This window comes from Fukomys damarensis, unplaced genomic scaffold (assembly GCF_012274545.1).
Source record: "Fukomys damarensis isolate Sample0158 unplaced genomic scaffold, DMR_v1.0_HiC HiC_scaffold_28, whole genome shotgun sequence".
Taxonomy (NCBI): domain Eukaryota; kingdom Metazoa; phylum Chordata; class Mammalia; order Rodentia; family Bathyergidae; genus Fukomys; species Fukomys damarensis.
The window spans coordinates 21,218,428-21,236,686 of NW_022900940.1; the positions used below are offsets into that span (position 1 = coordinate 21,218,428).

The 18,259-nt window shown below is 38.1% G+C and overlaps 1 protein-coding gene across 1 annotated transcript in view; it reads right to left on the reverse strand.

Moving 5' to 3' along the window:
• The window catches only part of Fbxl2 (F-box and leucine rich repeat protein 2), a 72,121-nt gene that overhangs the window by 18,982 nt on the left and 34,880 nt on the right, over nt 1-18,259 (reverse strand). The window contains exons 3-5 of the mRNA XM_010629719.1: nt 5,771-5,825; nt 5,437-5,511; nt 2,867-2,961 (exon numbers count right to left, since the gene is read on the reverse strand). Of these exons, the coding sequence (XP_010628021.1) occupies nt 2,867-2,961; nt 5,437-5,511; nt 5,771-5,825 (225 nt within the window). The remainder of the gene's footprint in view (nt 1-2,866; nt 2,962-5,436; nt 5,512-5,770; nt 5,826-18,259) is intronic.

The following is an 18,259-nucleotide window of genomic DNA, read 5'->3' on the forward strand; positions in this document are numbered from 1 at the left end:
TAATGGTTTAACTTAGGATTTTTTTGGCATATGATAGTATGATAGCAATACACAGTCAGCACAAACTGCATTTTGGATTTTGAATTTGGTGTTTCTTCCTGGTTAGCACTGTGCAGTATGATATGCTCTTGTGATGCGAGGTGGTGGCAAAGAGCCATCGTTCCCAGCACGATCCCAGATAAACAACTAAAATTCTCCAGGGTAATTACTGTGGCGCTGGCAGTTTTGTGATACAGGAATTCAACAAATTATATGAGATATCAACACTTATTATAAAACAGGCTTTGTAGTTTGCCCAGCTGTAGGCTAACATGTTGTGACACAGTTAAGGTTAGGCTTGGCTGTGATGTATGTTGGGCATATTAAATACACATTCAACATAGCAATATTTCCAACTTAAGATAGGTTTATAGGGTCATAACCCGCTCATCATTCAAGAAGTATCTGTATATCTGTGCAATGAAAAGGAAAGAATCGCTGATACACACAAGATAGATAAATTTCAAAGAAATTATATTGAAAGGATCCAGACAAAAAGGATCAAGGGGACTGGTTCCAGGACCTCCCCACAGAAATCAAAATCTGTGGCTGCTCAAGTTCTTTATCTGAAAGGACAGAGTATCTGCATATGACTTATAAATGTCCTCTCTAAATCTTTATCTCTAGATTTCTTGTACCTACTACAATATAAATGCTATATAAACAGTGGTTATACTGTATTTTTTGTTTGTTTTTGTTTTTTTGGTACTGGGTATTGAACTCAGGACCCTGCGCTTGCCAGGCAGGTGATGGAACCACTGAGCTAAATCCCCATCTATACTGTATTGTTTAGGAGAAGAAAATCAGAGTGTACATGTTCAGTATAATTTTAAAAATATGTTTGATCTGTGGCTGAAAACATGGACATGGAATTTCTGGATACAGAGGGCTGACTACATGCTATATATCGTGTTGGTTGATAAGTATGCATCAAAACTTACCAAATTATATACCTTAAATATGTCCAGCCTATTTCACCTCAATTACATCTCAATAAAGTTGTTAACCCATAGGACAAGGCTAAGGCAGTAGAGTCACAGGTTCAAGCACAGTCTGGGCAACTTAGGTGACGTAGTAAGCCTGTGTCAAAATTTAAGAGCACAGGAAACAGAAGGCCCTGGGAGAAATGAGAAAGTCCTGGGTCTGATCTCTAGTACCAATTAACAAACAAAAAAACACCACAGGACTTCTATATAGTGATAGAGCAGGTGCTACAGAGAATGTATCCAAAGTCTATTAGTTCTATCTTTAATCTAGTTGGTTTGCTATTGTATTCCATTGCCTAAGTCAGTATCTTTTCTAGAAAGGGCTCAACTAATGGTTTATAAAGGAATAGCTTCCTCCAAACAATACATACATGGGAGAGAGTAAAGGCTGAGGAAGGAATAATAAAATTTCTTCTGAGTCATGACTTTGTGACTGCACTTGTGTCTCATAATAATGTAATTTTCACATATAAAAATGCATAGCTATCTAATCAATTAATACATATTTTTGCTTTAAAACCAACAAACATTCTTAGCTTCAAAGAAGGGAGAAGAAAAACTATGAGAAAAGGAAAAAATGGAAACAGAGTCTTTGTATATAGGAAAGGGTGGAGGGGAAAGGGAGGGCAGGGGTAAGGGGAAAAATAAGAACCACGATACATCATGTAAGGTACAAGACCCCAATGATGAATGTAACTACTGTATATCTAAAAAGTGCCAATAAACTTATTGGGAAAAAAAAAAGACTATTTTGCTAGTAGATAAGGTTTTATCCCAATCGCCAAGGTCAGAATGTATTTCTTTGACATGCTTCCTTGACAATTCATATCTTCACACTCAACTTCTTTAACAGAACCACTACTAGATTTATGTTCTCTATTATAAATTTTCTCAGGACCTACTGCGACATTTAAGCTTCCCTTAAGCTTCACTGGTTTACAAAGATCTTGAAGTGGCAAAAATCTTGTATGAAGTCCCAAATTTCTTAATAAAATATTTTGCTCCACAGCATTTAAAGTGTTTTGATCAGTACAAGTGCTGAGCCAAATTCCTCAGTGATGATGGAGCAGATCATGAAGTATAAATCTACCGTCTGCACTCACTGTACACAGCACCTTCTTCCTTGAGGCCTGCAAATGACGTCCACTGCGGCGATATGTAGGCCTGTGCCAAGCTTCCAGGGGTCATGTTCTAATTTAGCCAATCTCAGAAGCAACACTAGAGGCCACTAGAATAAAGACATAAAGGTTCTGACCTTGTCCATGTCCACAAAAATCTTAACGAACACATTCGTTATATGGCTTGGTAATGTTCCTAATAAATCACAGCTATCCAGTAAGGGCGGACGCGCACATAGTTGGGTAAGTGTATTGCTAACTATAATAAAATGCTCGTAATGAGCACACCCTGTACGAGTAAGCGAAATTCTACCTTATGGTAAGGAAATTGGAAAGTATTACTTTTTTTCAATAATAAAATTTTATAAGCAATTGGGAAGATGGGAAATTAAAGAAGGGAATAGAGAAAGGTGAATATATCATCATTATGCACCAAGCACTTCACATGTTGTTTCATGTGACGTTCACAGCACTCCTGTGTGTAAATCGTAACTGCCCTGCTTCACAGGGGAGAGAAGTCACACTGAGCCAGGTGAAATGATTTGTCCCAAGACTGCAACCCTCACAGTAGAGCTCGCCTATTATTCCAAAGTCATGGTTCTCTCATTTCTCCACACAAACTGTCTTAGAAAGAAAAGCTTATGATGTGCTCAATTTATTTTTGCTCACAAAAATGTCAGCTACAAGCTGCCGTGACAGTGGGTCACTGTGCATCTGACTTACTTCAAGGAGGAATCCCCCACACCAAGGCAGCCTCGCAAGCTGAGCTTCCTTAGGAATCCACCACATCGCTTTGAGATATTTTCCACTACTCGACCCTTGAATGGAGAAAGTTAGAAAAAGTATCATTTTTTCATGCTGCTAACCCAGCAGTAGAATAACATGAAATTCAAAAACATGTATGTTTCCAAAAGTGTAAAATATTTTGGAACATTCCTCTAGCGCTTTAGTTCTAAAGCTGTCTTCAATGAAACCACAAAGTCGAAGCGCCTGTGCACTTTTGATCACTTCAGCCCTGAGTGAGGCCCCTTCCCCTCCAGACTCAAGGTGCCCCAGCAGTCATCAGACTCCCTGAGGTCCACTGTGGAAACACTGACCAGTGAGCAAGACTTATGGCCTCTGGAAATGACTGTGTTTTTAAAGGATTTAAGGGTCTTTTCAATATCACTAAGACACAGTGAGCAAAAGACTGAGATCATCACTTTGAAAGTGGCTGGTCTGGAATGCCAGCACATGTGGGTGGGGGCACTACGATTACTGCTGTTGCTAGAGTCACAGTGAACACCTGATGCAGGGGCCACAGTGTAAGCCAGGAACTACAGCTTATCTTTGCAAGATGGACATGAATCTCTAGATCCCAGCGCCCTGCTAAGCTCAGAGCACCACAGCTGAGAGGAAGGAACGAGCTCCTAAGCGTCTGTGGAGCTCCCGTGCTCTGCCCTAGTTGCTGTACGTGCCTGCTCCACTGGCTTTAACAGAGCCCAGGCTGCTCATGTGCAAGAGACAGAGGGGAGGAGGGAAGGGGCCTCCACAACAGGCCATCAGTTCTTCTAGGTTCCGCCAAGCGAAGTAACTAGGAGGAAATTGCTCGGACTTAGGTCACTGTTAAATAGAACCACTTCCTTATCCATTAAAAAAGGCACAAAACACACCTTGGTAAAATATTTGGCAAGCATTCTATAATATTATCTGAATTAAAATGCAATTCCATGACAGTAACTGAATTGGCTAAATGAGAAAGGAATAAGGTTCCACTAACCTGGGAAGATAATAAACCCTGGTTTCTCAATACTCTCAAATCAGCACTTGAGGCAGTTATTCTGTGCAATGTTCTTTATTACTCTCACCCTTGCTTTCTAATTAGAAATATGGTATTTAATATTAATGTGTTCCCGCCTACTCAAAGCACCAGTGGTACATGCCGACTATCCCAACAGGTTGCTTTTTATTAATTTTTATTAAAAAGACCAATAAAAGTGATTAGATCTGTTCATACCACCAATGGCTCAAGCCACCCAGCAGTAAGACACAGGAATTACAGCCCTGCTGTGAATATGTTGAAGTTGTTTTAAAATAAACTCTGTCTAGGTTTACCACTCTTAAATTATTTATGTATTTCTGGATAAATATAGGAGGTGATCAAATATATGTTGAATGTTTAAAAAATTTAAATTATTTATTATATTAAGATACAATGCCATTAATCCCCCTCAAAATACTCCCCGACCCCACCTCAACACACCCACCTGTCCATTCGTTATTGTAACTTTCTGAAACAGTTCTGGAAGTCTTTCCTGTCTTTACAAGATGTGATTAAAAAAACAAAACAACACAACTGTGACTGCCACCGCCAAGTGCTATCTAATGGAAAGGCAGGCTCATAAAAACACGGAGCACCCTTGTTCACTGCACCTGACACTGTGTGACTTCTCGCTCTTCCTCAAGTCAAAATGACCACAAAGGGTAAATGTTTTGAATCAATTTAGGACACTGAGGCAGCCACAAGAGCACAACTAAAGATGCAAAAAGTGGCAAGAACAAAGTAAGTATGCTCAAAGTGAGGGGACGTGTCTTTCACTATAAGAAGTCTTCATTTAAACACACATGGTATTGTTTTTAATCTTACCTGGTAGAGCAGAAGCCTAGAATTAGAAAGAATTTTAAAGAATTACTTTTTTTATTTTGCAGGTAATTGAACAGAGGCCTGAGAGATGATACAGTTAAGTAGTCAAGCTGGAGTGACACTCACATACCCAACCTCACTCCTCGGGCTGCATCTCGGGTATGTCTCCATTCCTGATGCTAAATTACAATTCCCAGATCTTTCACATCAAGAAACATTTGTCAGATCTCCTATAAAGGGCTAGGTAGGTATTAATGATGGAGCTGCAAGACTTTGAAGTGGTGAGGGGTAAAACTCAGATTATGAACATGAACAAGGGGGAAAAGCCATCTGTCACGGATGCAGAACAAAAATAAAAAGACCAGGGAAAATTTGGTCTTGACATATATACAAATATCTTCCAGGTTTTTCTCTTCTGTTCTGAAGTGTTGTGAACACTTTACTATGCCAAGTGTGGTGGCGCACGCCAGTAATCCTAACACTCTAGAGGCTGTGACAAGCATATCGCTGAGTTTGAGGCCAGCCCAGGCCAGCTGGAACTACATACTGAGACCCTGTCTCAAAATCAAAAGACCTTTAACTATTAGATCTAAAATGCAGTTAAAAAAGGAAGGACAGAGAGAGCAGTTACTTATCTTTTTGAAAAGTTAGCTAAACAAAATTAACTTACCTCTACATCTGTCTGAAAGTTAAAAAGATCTATTCTTTGCCAGTTGCTTCCATCTAGGGCTAAGATGTTCCAAGCCTGGGTGGTAGAAGAAAAAAGAAAAGGGGTGGGGGTCAAAGAGGTACCTCCGTCGAAACTGTTAAAAAATATTTGCAATTTTTATATTTCCAAATTTTTATTCTTGATATATATCAAGTTAATAATCAAACACAGAATTATGACATTATGTTAAATACAAAGGAAAATGACATTTAAGCTTAAGCATTTAATTTGAACTAATGCTCATCCTTATTCCAATAAAACTTGGTAATTATTAAAGATCCAGAGAATACACTACCTTGGAAATTTGTGCACATCTGCACAGAGTTACTATATCCAAGAAGGAAAATATTCTAGAAAGAAAGGAAAAAAACACACAAAAAAGATGCTGTTAACATTTTAGTATAATTATAATTTGAAAGGTAAAGTCTAAAGTGTCACCTGATTATGTAAATGTTTTCAAAATTCCTCAATTAGCAACATACAAGTGCACAATAATTTTGTCACTACTATGAAATATTCAATGTTTGTACATTCATAAGCTGTTTGACACACTTTACAAATTCTCTGAACCAGAATTCATTAATCTTTTATTTCCTTGGTTTTTTTAAGAAATGAACTTGGGAAAGTGATTCTAAGTAGTTCTGTGTGAAGGCCAGCCAGCCCTCTAATCTACCAAGCCTGCTGATCACCAGATCCTTCTAATTCTAATGTCCGTAATGTGTGACACTAAACCCTCTCTGGTGCGACAAACAAGCTCAGATTTGAGCCTCAAACAACATGGCCAAAAAAGCTGCATGACAGAACCCATTTCGTTGGATATATCTGTACACCTGGCAGAAAGACAGAGCTCATTAGCTGGTACAGTCTATAAGTGACCAGTATTTCTGGAGCAAAAGCGAAGAAGCCACAGTTGGAAAAGAAAAGAGAAGCAACAAAACCTGGCTGACAACAGTAATGCCTCTTACAGAAAACAGCAGCTGCCAGCACAGAAGGGATCTGAGTGACAGAGGCCAGGAGCCACTGAGAGCACCCTGAGCAGTAGTGAGTTCACCTCAGTGCTGCGGAGTTACAGCTGAAAAGCAAAAGCAGCCTTTCTGGAGGAGGAGCACGAAGCTGAGGTCAGGACAATTCTGTCTCAATTCTGGCAGTCCTGGAAGGTAAATAAGAGAGTGTGTGCCTCTGTGTATGCGGAGGGAAGGGGTGAGCTGGCAGAAGCCACCTATGAAGTTCCTCAACATTCCCTGAGGTAACTATGAGGGTAAATTGAACATCCATGGCTCAGGGATGGAAAACTGAACCCTGAAACTGGATCAGACTTTTGTAGCAATATCAAGGGACCAGAGAAGAGAATGCATAGACACCATTCTATAATGTACGCTCTAGTGAAAAGGGACAGACCTAAGGATCTTTGTGCATAAGAAAATACTGGTAGCTTAAATACATAATAGCAAACATATATTTCAGGGAATCTGCATGCCTACACTGCTTCTAAGATAATTCTTCTTGACCAGTCCACAGGTCTGCCTGCCCCTAGTAGCCATATTCCATGCAATATGACCATTCCACAATCAGCCACACCCATCAGTTTCCTAAAAACCAAGCCCTAGAAAAAGAAACTAGTCATGTACAGTAGAATCACAGTTCATGATGGGCTGGATTCTAAAGTATAAGATGCAGAGTGAGAAGTCAGATTCAGTTTCGCTTGAAAATTCATTAAGCAGGTACCACCATGGAGAAGTGCCACCTCCACCAACAGTAACAATAACAAAAATAATAATAAAAACAGTGATTGCACCAGCTATGGTTTATAGGTTAGTCACTTACTTGTCACAACAACTCTGAGTTGTGTGCTGTATGTATGAATTATTACTGTATCTCCATTTTACAGATAAGGACAATGAGCACAAAAGACTAAGTTACCTGACCAAGCCACACAGAGAGTGAGGGTTGAGGTAGGATCTGAACCCAAGTCTTCTGGCTGGCTCAAAGAGCCCACTACATATACTGCCTTGGAAAGTTTAACACAACTGTCTCCCTCCCGACTTCACTAGAAGCTATTTCCTCTACTGTGATCACCAGAGATCATTTTTATTTTGTGTACACTATCTTGTAACAACAACAAAAAACCCAGAATCTTACCAAGTGAAGCAAAAGGATCCCACCATGAGACATACACGGAAACCAAGTGGAACTGAAATATGCATTTCTCATTTCATGCTTCCCACTCAATTTCATGGTCACTGGATGACAAACTACATTGCTTCCATTTTTTCAATATTTTTGTTTTGTTTCATATTTTTATTAGTGTGTATTGATGATATAGATTAATGGGTTGCATTGCAGCAAATTAAAGTACTTACATTACATCCATACCCTGAAAGTGAATGAAGCTGAATTTGCACAAGTAGACACGATGATGCTTCAGACTGCCAAAATGCAGCTTATGCCAAATTCCTACCTCAGGTGTTTTTTTGTTTGTTTATTTGGTTTTGGGTTTTTTGGGGGGCTGGGTACTGGGGATCAAATTCGGGTCCTTGCGCTTGTGAGGCAGGTGGCAGAACCACTGAGCTAACTCCCTGGCCCCTGGTTTTGGTTTTTTGAGAAAGGGTCTCACTATGTAGTTGAGACTGACCTGGAACTCACTATGTAGCCCAGGCTGGTCTTGAACTCACAGCGATCCTCCTGCCTCAGCCTCCTGAGTTCTGGGATTACAGGCGTGTTTCACCACGCCCAGCTTCATGTTTTGTTTTGACAATAAAATTAATGTCCTGAATAACAAAGCCTGGAATACTAGGAACAGGTATAGCTAATAGGTAAGAAATAGCTCTGGCCCCTTGAAAACATTTTTTTTCTTGAAAATTGCTTCCTATCCCAAAAGTGACCACCTTATTTTCAAGGGGCACAAATCACAACAGTACTCAGGTCATAAATATATGCAAGGGAGTGTCGGGTTGGATATACAGTGGCAAGTCAGTTCACAAAATTGATTCTTTCCGCAATTCTGGTCACAAACTGAATTGGATGAGAACCAAATCAAACTCAATGGTTAGGTTCAACATTGACCTATGGGGAAATCTGATATGGGTCTGTCCAGTTCAGTATGCAAGCAGAATCATGGAGAGAACTGAATTTGTGAACCAAGGCACCACTGGGCTTCTGGACTTTCTATTCTGTTCCATTAGTCTGACTGTCTGTCTCTGCTCCTGTTTTAATTATGAAGCTTCATAGTACTGCAGTCTGGTGATGTAAGTTCAACTCTGTTATTCTTCATCAAGACTGTCTTGATTATTCTTGATCCTTTGAATTTCTATTTAAGTTTCAGAATCAGCATTTCAAGTTTCACTCACACACCTTCCTGAAACTTTGACTGGGATACAATTAAACTTACAGAAAATTTGGAGGAACTGAGATTTTTCACAATATTAAGTTTTTAATTTAAAAACACCATAAGTTCCACTATCTTTTTCAGGTTTTCTTTAATTTCTCACAGTAAATCTTACACTCTTCTACACAAATACTTTGTTTATCTTTATTCTTCCTCATTTGCTATTTAAATAAAATATTTTGTGTCGTTTTCTAACTGCTGCTTATATATATAATTTTCCTACAGACTTTCCATCCAGCAACATTTCTACATTTATCTATTCCCACTAATAATTTTCTACATATAAAGCTGGTTTATGCTGGGTATGGGAGCACAAGCCTATAATCCCAGAACTCTGGGAGGCTGAGGCAAGATGACTGGAAGTTTGAGCCCAGCCTGGGCTACTTAGCATCTTAGCAAGACCCTAAATCAAAATTTAAAAATTTAAAAAGCTTTGGCAAGGTAGCTCAGTGCAAAGGCCCTGGGTATCAACAACAACAACAACAACAACAACAAAAAAAAAAACAGTATCAACAAAATCTAACCAAAAAAATCAATTCAATTCAAATAATGACAATCTTTTTCTTTTTCAATTATACTTTCTTTTTCTTGCTTTACTGTAGTAGCCATAATCTTCTCTAGTACAATGATAAATAGAACTGGTAAAAGAAGACATGTTTAGCTTATTTCCATCTTGGAGAAAAACCTGTGACTCTTCAATCACTAATTATGATATCTACTATATGTTTTATTTCCTGTCCTTCCTTTCCTGTCAATTATTTTATTTTTTGAGACAGGGTCTCACTATGCAGTTCAGACTGCCCTTGAACTATGTATGTAGCCCAGGCTGGTCTTGATCTCACAGAGATCCTCCGGCCTCAGCCTCTCGAGTGCTGGGATTATAGGCATGTACCACCACACCTGGCTCCTGTCAATTATTTTAATTACTTTTTGTATTGCACTCTTATAAGGTGGTCTTTTAAGTAACAGTAGAGAGGTCCGGTGCATATTTCATTAGGTTTGGTCCATTCTGTCAATGTGCTAAATTACATTGATTTTCATATACACAAACAACCTTGCCTTCCTGAAAAAAAACTTATTAGATCTGATCATTATAATTTTTACCTATTGTTGGATTTAATTTGCTAAGGCTTTGTTTAGGATTTTTGCATCTATGTTCATAAGAAATATTAGCCTATAACTTTTCTTTCTTATCTTCATCCAGTTTAACACTGGGGTTATGCTTGCCTTATAAAATCCCCTCTATACTCTGTATCAGTTTAAGATTAGCATTTTGCTTAAATGTTTAGAAAAAAATCAGTGATATTTTCTGGGCTTAGCTGTTTTCAGCAATATTTTATTTATAAATTCAATTAAACAGATGACTTCAGATTTTTAATATCTTGTTGGTTTTTGTTTTGAGACAGGATAGTCCATGTAGTCTAGGCTGGTCGTGAACTCACTACATAGCCCAGCCTGACCTCCAACTCACAGTGAACCTCCTGCCTCAGCCCCCTTGAGTGTTGAGATTACAGGCGTGCACTACCATGCTCAGCTATGGGTTTTTAAGTTTTTTCATGGAATTTCCCCATTTCATCAGAGTTCTCAAATGTATAATTCTGTCCATTGTACTTTTAAAAAATTAGTACTCTTGTCCCCTATTAAAATTTAATTTCCTTTTAAACTAGGGTTATCATTTTAATGATAAAATTATCTTTGTTGATTTCTCTATTGATTTTTCTTGTGATTTTTTTTTTGTTGGTGGTTTGAAACAGGATCTCACTATGTAGTCCAGGCTGGCCTTGAGAGCTCACTACATACTAAAGGGTGGCTTTGAACTTGTGGCAATCCCACTGCCTCAGCATCATGAATGTTGAGACTACAGGCATGCACTACCATACCTAGCTGGCCTTTATCTCTTATTTTTATGAATTCCTTTGCTATATAGTATTTTCTTTGAATTTACTTTGCTGTGTTTTTAAGGTTAAGATGAGTTTTGACCATTAACTTACACCCTTCCTTTCTGACATCTACATTTTATAGCATTTCCCTCTGAGGTCCATACCATAACTTTATATATCATACTTCCATTATTGTTAGCTTGAAATGCTTTTGAATTTCCATTGTGACTTCTTCCTTGAGCCATAGGTTATTTTAGAAAAATGTAAATTTTTTTTTTAAGAGTAGGAAAAATTTAAGGAAAGAAAGCTTATGAGAGAGACAGAAGGGGGACCGGAAAGCAGGTTGCCTGCTCTTCAAGATATTTTATACAGCAAAGCCATGTGGTGAGGCAGGTACAAAGTGGGACAGAACTGTAAGACCCAATGCAAAATTACAAGGTGGGCATTAGGTGGGGCAAACCCATGACCAACCAATAAGTACAAGTACAGTCACCCAGGTAGTATTGATTAAATTGGGGTCTAATGGGGGAGCAAGTCACATAGCAAGTATACAAGGATTTTCAGTAAGTGCGGGGGTCAGGGATATTTCCTGGAAAGGCTGGGTTAAGACCTTGACCCCCCCACTCAGGTGACTGAAACCTATTTGGAATATCAATCACTGCTATTTATCCCCAAGGGAAACACAAAAATATAGTAGCTTCTCTCCTTTTACAATTCTGGCCTTCAGCGAATGTGTCTTGATTGTCCTCCATGTTGGCTCCTTGAGGGCGGCCCTGTCTAACTGCCTACAAGACATCTAATTAACTTACCTATCTGCAATATTCCCCCCTCTGAAGTACCCCTAACTGCTGTGAGGGGCAAAAGACGAAGACAGCTCTGGCTACTTCCAGCTGAAGAGGGTCGTAGTTGTGATCAGCAGTTAGAGTTACTCTACAGAGGGTCTAGCTAAAGGCCTTCAGTAGGCATTGTCATCTTGGTAGATGCATAGCTCTTAAGTCTGGAGGAGGCAAAGCCAAAGAAACAGTTAAGAATGCATGGACCAAATTATAAGTCAGCAGAATTGCTACGAATATAGCTCACAAAGAGAATAAGAGAGAAGGTCCAGCCTTCTAAAATCCAACATAGAAGTCATATTGTTTAGTTTAGCAGTTATGAGCTATTTACAAGGTCAATCTGGTGGATTCTGGTAAAAGAAGTCTAGCACATTTGTCACTGCTTCCATCTGTATGACCGCTTGGAGTTTGGCAGCCTCAAAGATGTAGGAACCTGTAGGAAAGGTTCCTTTGTGTCCTGGATCTTACAGACCTTGAGGGGCCAGGGCCAAAATATTGCTTGTCCTCATAGCCCAGTTATCTTTCTAGTTTTGGTCTCCAAACTCCAACCAGTAATCATGGTGGAAGACCTCCAAAATGATATAGGGGAAAGAGATGTAACTCCCAAACCTGCTAGATATCCAAAACATGAGTCTGTGTTCTCTAAATTGAAGAATGAATTCTAGGAACAACTGAGGTTAAGAGTAAGAAAAATTTATTGAGGGAAAGAAAGCTTCTGTCTAAGAGAGACAGAAGGGGACAGGAACGTGGGTTGCCCTGAAACTGAACTCCTAACTATTCTCCTGTCAATGTGTAGTTCTGCTATGATCAGAGAACATACTCTAGATATCTCAATATTCTGAAATGTGATGTTTACCTTACAGCCCAAAGTATAATCCATTTTTATACATGGTCCATGTTCACTTGAAAAGAAGTTACCTCCTAAAGTTCTTTGGTACCATGTCCTGTATATATCTAGTAGGTTGTGTGGTCCAAATCTCCTACATCCTTTTTGATTTTTTGTGGGGGTTGTCTGGTTATTCTATCACTTACTGAGCTAGGTATGTTAAAAGCCCTATGTAATTATGAGTCCGTTTATATATCTTTAGTTCTGTTTCATTTTATATACTTTCAATTTATTTTATCAAGTTCAAAACTTTAAGGCTATATTGTCCAACTTATGACCCTTTTATTGTCAGGAAATGTTCTTTGTGTGCAGTACACTTCTTGCCTTATAGTCTACTTTGTTGATATTAATATAATCACAACTTTCTTTTCATCTTTTGCTTCCTATCAAATTGTTTTATGATTTTTTAAAACTCCAGCTTGACACTTTTTCAACAGTAGTGTTATACCCATTTACATTTACTATAATCATGGATATGGTTCAAAATTTACCATATTGCTATTTGTTTTCCATTTGCCCATCTGTTTGTTGTTTTGCTCCCTTTTCAGTCTTTTGAAATAATCAGATAATTTCATAATATTTATACCTACTCCGAGGTTGCTTTATATAGTATTATACATCCCATTACAGGTTACCTTTAATTAATTTCATACCTCTACTGGTGTAACAACGGTACACTTTCATTTAATCCTTTCATGTCCTTTGCACCACTTGTTGTATTTACACTCGACACGTGCCAGAAACTCAGTATGACTGCTGCTTTAAACAATTATCTTTTGCAGAGCTTTTTTTAAAAGGGTAAAATATATTAACATTTTATCTATATACTTCTCATTTATAATGCTCTTTATTCCCTCATAGGTTTCAGTCTCATTTCTCATGAAAAGAACTTATCTTTTAATCTTTATTTTTGTTAAATGGTTTTTTGTTTGTTTGTTTTGAGACAGTGTCTCACTACGTAGTTGAGACTGACCTGGAACTCACTATGTATTCCAGGCTAGTCTTGAACTCACAGTGATCCTCCTGCCTGAGCCTCCTGAGTGCTGGGATTACAGGTGTGTGCCACCATGCCCAGCCTTATTAAATGGTTTTATTAAATACATGTTTGCCATACATAATGATTACATTCATGATGGGGATCTGGTATATGTACATATCTTAATTTGGGGGGGGTAAAGGGGATCGAACTTGGGTCCCTGCACTTGCAAGGCAGGTGATGGAACCACTGAGCTAAATCCCCAGCCCTACTTAATTCTCTTTATGTCCCCTTTCCTTCCCTCTTCAACTCCTCCATCTCTTAGTCTCTATAATTTTCCTTTCTTATAACATCTTCAGCCAGTTTGATACTCAATTTAAGAATGGCAAGTAGGGCTAGAGAGTTCAGTGGCACCATGCCTGCCTCACAAGTGCAAGGTCCTGAGTTCAATCCTAGGTACTGGTGGCTGGGGGTGGGGGGAGAACGGCAAGTGTTCAGAATTGTATCACCGCAAGAATGCAAAGGCCCAGACAGTATCTTGCTGTCATCAGCTCCTCTACTGCTGTCTTTTCAGCCAAGATACAGGGGACAGCAAGCTTGGTGGTACACACCTGTAATTTTATCACTCTTGGAGGCTGAGGCAGGAAGATCCCAAATTTGAGCCTAGCCTGGTCAACTTAACTCCTTAGCAAGACTCTGTCTCAAGGGCCAGGGATTTAGCTCAGTGGCTCCACTGAGTGCCTCACAAACGCAAGGTCCTGAGTTCCATTCTTGGTACAAAAAAAAAAAAAAAATGTCTGTCTCAAAATAAAAACTAAAAAGGGCTGAATATGTAACTCAGCCTGGATATGTAACTGGGCTCTGCATTCATTTCTCTGCCTTACTACAAATATAAAAAACCTTGGCTTGGAGGGAGAAGAGATAAGAGAGGAGGGAAAGAATGTCTAAGCCAAATAATTTCTTCTTGCATTTAGTCTTCTTAAGACGCAATGATTTCGTCTGTCAAACCCAACCATACCATGACCAGGTACCTAATTCGAGGTATGGAAATTACTGTGGCTTTCTGCTCACTTATGAAGGGCATGTCTATCTGTAAAGTCAAGGTCATTCAGATCTCCATTGCTATTTATGAAAGTATAATTTAAAAATTTTGTCCATATAATTTTGTGATTACAATGGGAGCAAAAATCTTTGTTCTTAACCTTCTGAAAAAGTATAATGATGCCTTTGAATGTCTACTTTATCTTATGCTAATATATCTGCAGTCTAAAGTTAGTTTACACCTCTACCCATGACTTTAAACCACTTTAATCACCCTTTTGCTATCATCCAACTAAAATTGTTTACTATTGTACCTTACTTTCACCGAATCCTCCACACATTAGTTAGTATCAGCTGTTTGTTTTTACTATACTAGGGACTAAACTCATGGCCTCAGCTCTGGACTACACCCCTAATCCTTTTCAAATTTTTGAGACAGGGTCTTACTAAGTCACTAAGATGCCCTGGCTATGCTCCCACCTTACCATTCTTCTGCCTCAGCCTCCCATGGTATTGGGATTATAGGCATGTGCCACCATGCATGGCTTTCTTGTTTTTTTTAAACAATCAACAGTTATTGAGCTTGACAGGGGGAATGGGATAAAATAAAATTTATTTTTAAAAAAGTTACTGAGATTGGGCTGGGGATTTAGCTCAGCAGTTCGGTGGCCTGCCTTGCAAGCCCAAGGGCCTGAGTTCAATCCCCGGTACCAAACAAAACAAAACAAAAACTAGTTACTGAAATTTACTCAAACAGTAACATCATTTAAATCACTTGTTTCTTGTTTCTTACTTATTCTCTCTGAAGTCAAATGTATTAAAATTTATCCTTAACAGTCTTTCAGTAAGGTGAACTGAGTTGGAAGAAAAAATTTAACTTGATTTTTTTTAATTGAGGTAAAATTTATATAACTAAAACTAACCATTTTAAAGTATTCAATTGAGAATACTTAGCCCATTCACAATGGTGTGTAATCACTACCTCTACCTTGTTTCAAAAGATTCTCACCACCCCAAAAGAAAACATCATATATGTTAAGCAGTCTCTTCCTATTTCCCTTCAGCCCCTGGCAACCACCAACATGCTTTGGTTCCACAGACTTATCTATTCTTGATATTTCATGAAACAGAATCATACATTACGCGACCTTCTGGACTGGCCTTCATTACCTAGCACAATGTTTTTGAAATCTACATCATAACATATAACAGGATTTATTTCCTTTTTATGGTTAAAGAGTAGATACACAGTAATTTATTGGTGCACAAATGCTTCTGTTTGCAAACAAACTCATTTCGCAAACAAAAGCATTTGGCACAATTTTGCTTCTGTTTGCTAACTCCACATAAAGCACAACCACAGCCATCTTCCCCAAAATTGAAAAATAAACTAAGTTCATCAACTTAGGTACCACTGTGTCCATTCTGTATGTATATCTCTCACAAATTTATTCATCTGTTGATAGATATTTGGAATTTCACACAGTGGCTACTGTGTATAATGCTGCTATAAATATTTATGTGCAAGTATTTGTTGTAGTTTTCAACTGTTTGGGATATACAGTAGTCCCCATTTAGGGTTTGCTTTCTACAGTTTCATTTACCAGTGATCAACTATGTTCTGAAAATATTAAAATTAAAATGTCAGAAATAAACAATTTAAAATTGCAGGCCATCTTACATCATTCTCATTCCTGCCCCAGGACATGAATTATCCCTTGTCCACCATATGCACGCCAAACACACTACATGCTCTTTAGTCAACTTACTGGCTAGCTCAGTTATCAAGTCCTGGTGATCAGACTGACTGTGGTATCACAGTATCTATGTCCAAGTAATCCCTGTTTTACTTAACAATAACAACAAAGCACAAGAGCAGTGATGCTGGCCACTCAGATATGCTAAGGAGAAGTCAGAAAGCATTTCCGTTAAGGATCATCTCAAGAACCACAAAAAGGGTGAGCACAAGATATATTGAGAGAGGTCACATGCACACAACTTATATTACTGTGTATTGTTGGAATTGTTCTTTACTCTTATTGCTAATTTCTTACTGTGCCTAATTTATAAATTATCATAATTTTATCATAGCTATATATATATCGAAAAAGCATATTTAGGGTTTACTGTTCCAAGCGTGTACCTTTACATCCTGGGATATAAAGGTGGAACCACTGTATAAGTACAATTCCTAGGTCATACAATAATTCTATGCTTAACTTTTTGAAGAACTGCCAAATAATTTTCTATGGTGGCTACATCATTACAGAAAAGTTTTTGAAATCATCATTTAAGAATAATTTAGGTCAGGCTGGGGATTTAGCTCAGTGGTTCTGTCGCCTGCTTTGCAAATGTAAGGTCCCGAGTTTGATCTCCAGTATCAAAAAAAAAAAAAAAAAAAAAAAAAAAAAAAAAAACACCAAAAACCAGTAATAACTTAGGTCAGTAAAGAATTCTAGGTTTATATTTCCACTGGCAAATGGGAACTATTTTCCATCTTTGCTTCTATTGTTGCTGATGAGACCTCTGTCATAAGTTTGGCGGGTAATCTTACTCATCTTCCAGATTTACTCAAGACTTTATCTTTCTTTCCTTGTTCTTTTTAGATTACTGGAGACTGAATACAGGGCCTTTGTACTGAATTACATTTCCACCCCTTTCTGCATTTTTTTTTTTTTTTTTTTTTTTGTACCAGGGATCCAACTCAGGACCTTGCACTTGGCTTTCTGTTTTGTTTTTTGAGAGGGTCTCAATAAATTGCTAAATTGTCCAGGATGGGTTTAAACTTGCAATCCTTGGGCTTCTGCCTCCCAGAGTTCTGGGATTACAACTGTGAGCCACCACACCCCGCTGAGACTTGTCTTTCAAATAATGTCTTTTCAGTGTAACATATCTAGGTATGAATCTACTTTTACTGATCTTGTTTAGTAATTCAGATATTCTTCCACAATTTGAGGATTTTTATCTTTCACCTATTCTAAAAATTTTTCAGCCGTTGCTTCAAATATTATCCCTCCTCTACTCTCTATTCTTTGTCTATAATTTCCTTTAAAATCTAATGCAATTAATTCATTTACTCTCCTTTTGGTGGATCATTTCCTTCAATCACTTGTAGTATTAATCATGATCTCATTTTTATATAATTGAGGTACAGAAAGCACATGTATTTTTTTTTCCTTTTATTGAGTTTACTGGTACATTTTAGGTATACAGTACAATTACATTCATCATTGGGATCTTGTACTTTTACATGACAGGTCTTGTTTCTCATTTTTTCCCCTTGTCCATGCCCTCCCTTCACCCCCTCCTCTCCTCCCCATTTATAAACACTTTATTTCCATTTTTTCATTTTGTCATATTTTTTTCTTTTCCCTTATTACCTTTCCCCTACCCTTCCCATTTTCCCTACACCTTTAGCCCTTTTCTTCCTGTTTCATATGGTCAATTATAAGCTCATGTATCTTGATTTGTGAAATGTCCCCACAAAGTTGTTTACACTCAATTCTGCCAAACTCTCCAAAATGTTTCATCTTCAGGATCAGTTTTACATTAGCTTTGAAATTCAGAACCTCTGAATCATGGAACTTAAAAAATTATTTTGGAATACTGGCATTGAACTCAGGGGCTTGTACAGGTTAGGGAAGCACTCTACTTCGGAGCTACATTCCAAGCCTTTTTTATTATTTAATAAATAAAATACATCCAACTTTGGAAATGTTTTTTTTGTTTTGTACTGGGGATTGAACTTGGGACCTCATGCTTGCGAAGCAAGCAGCGGAACCA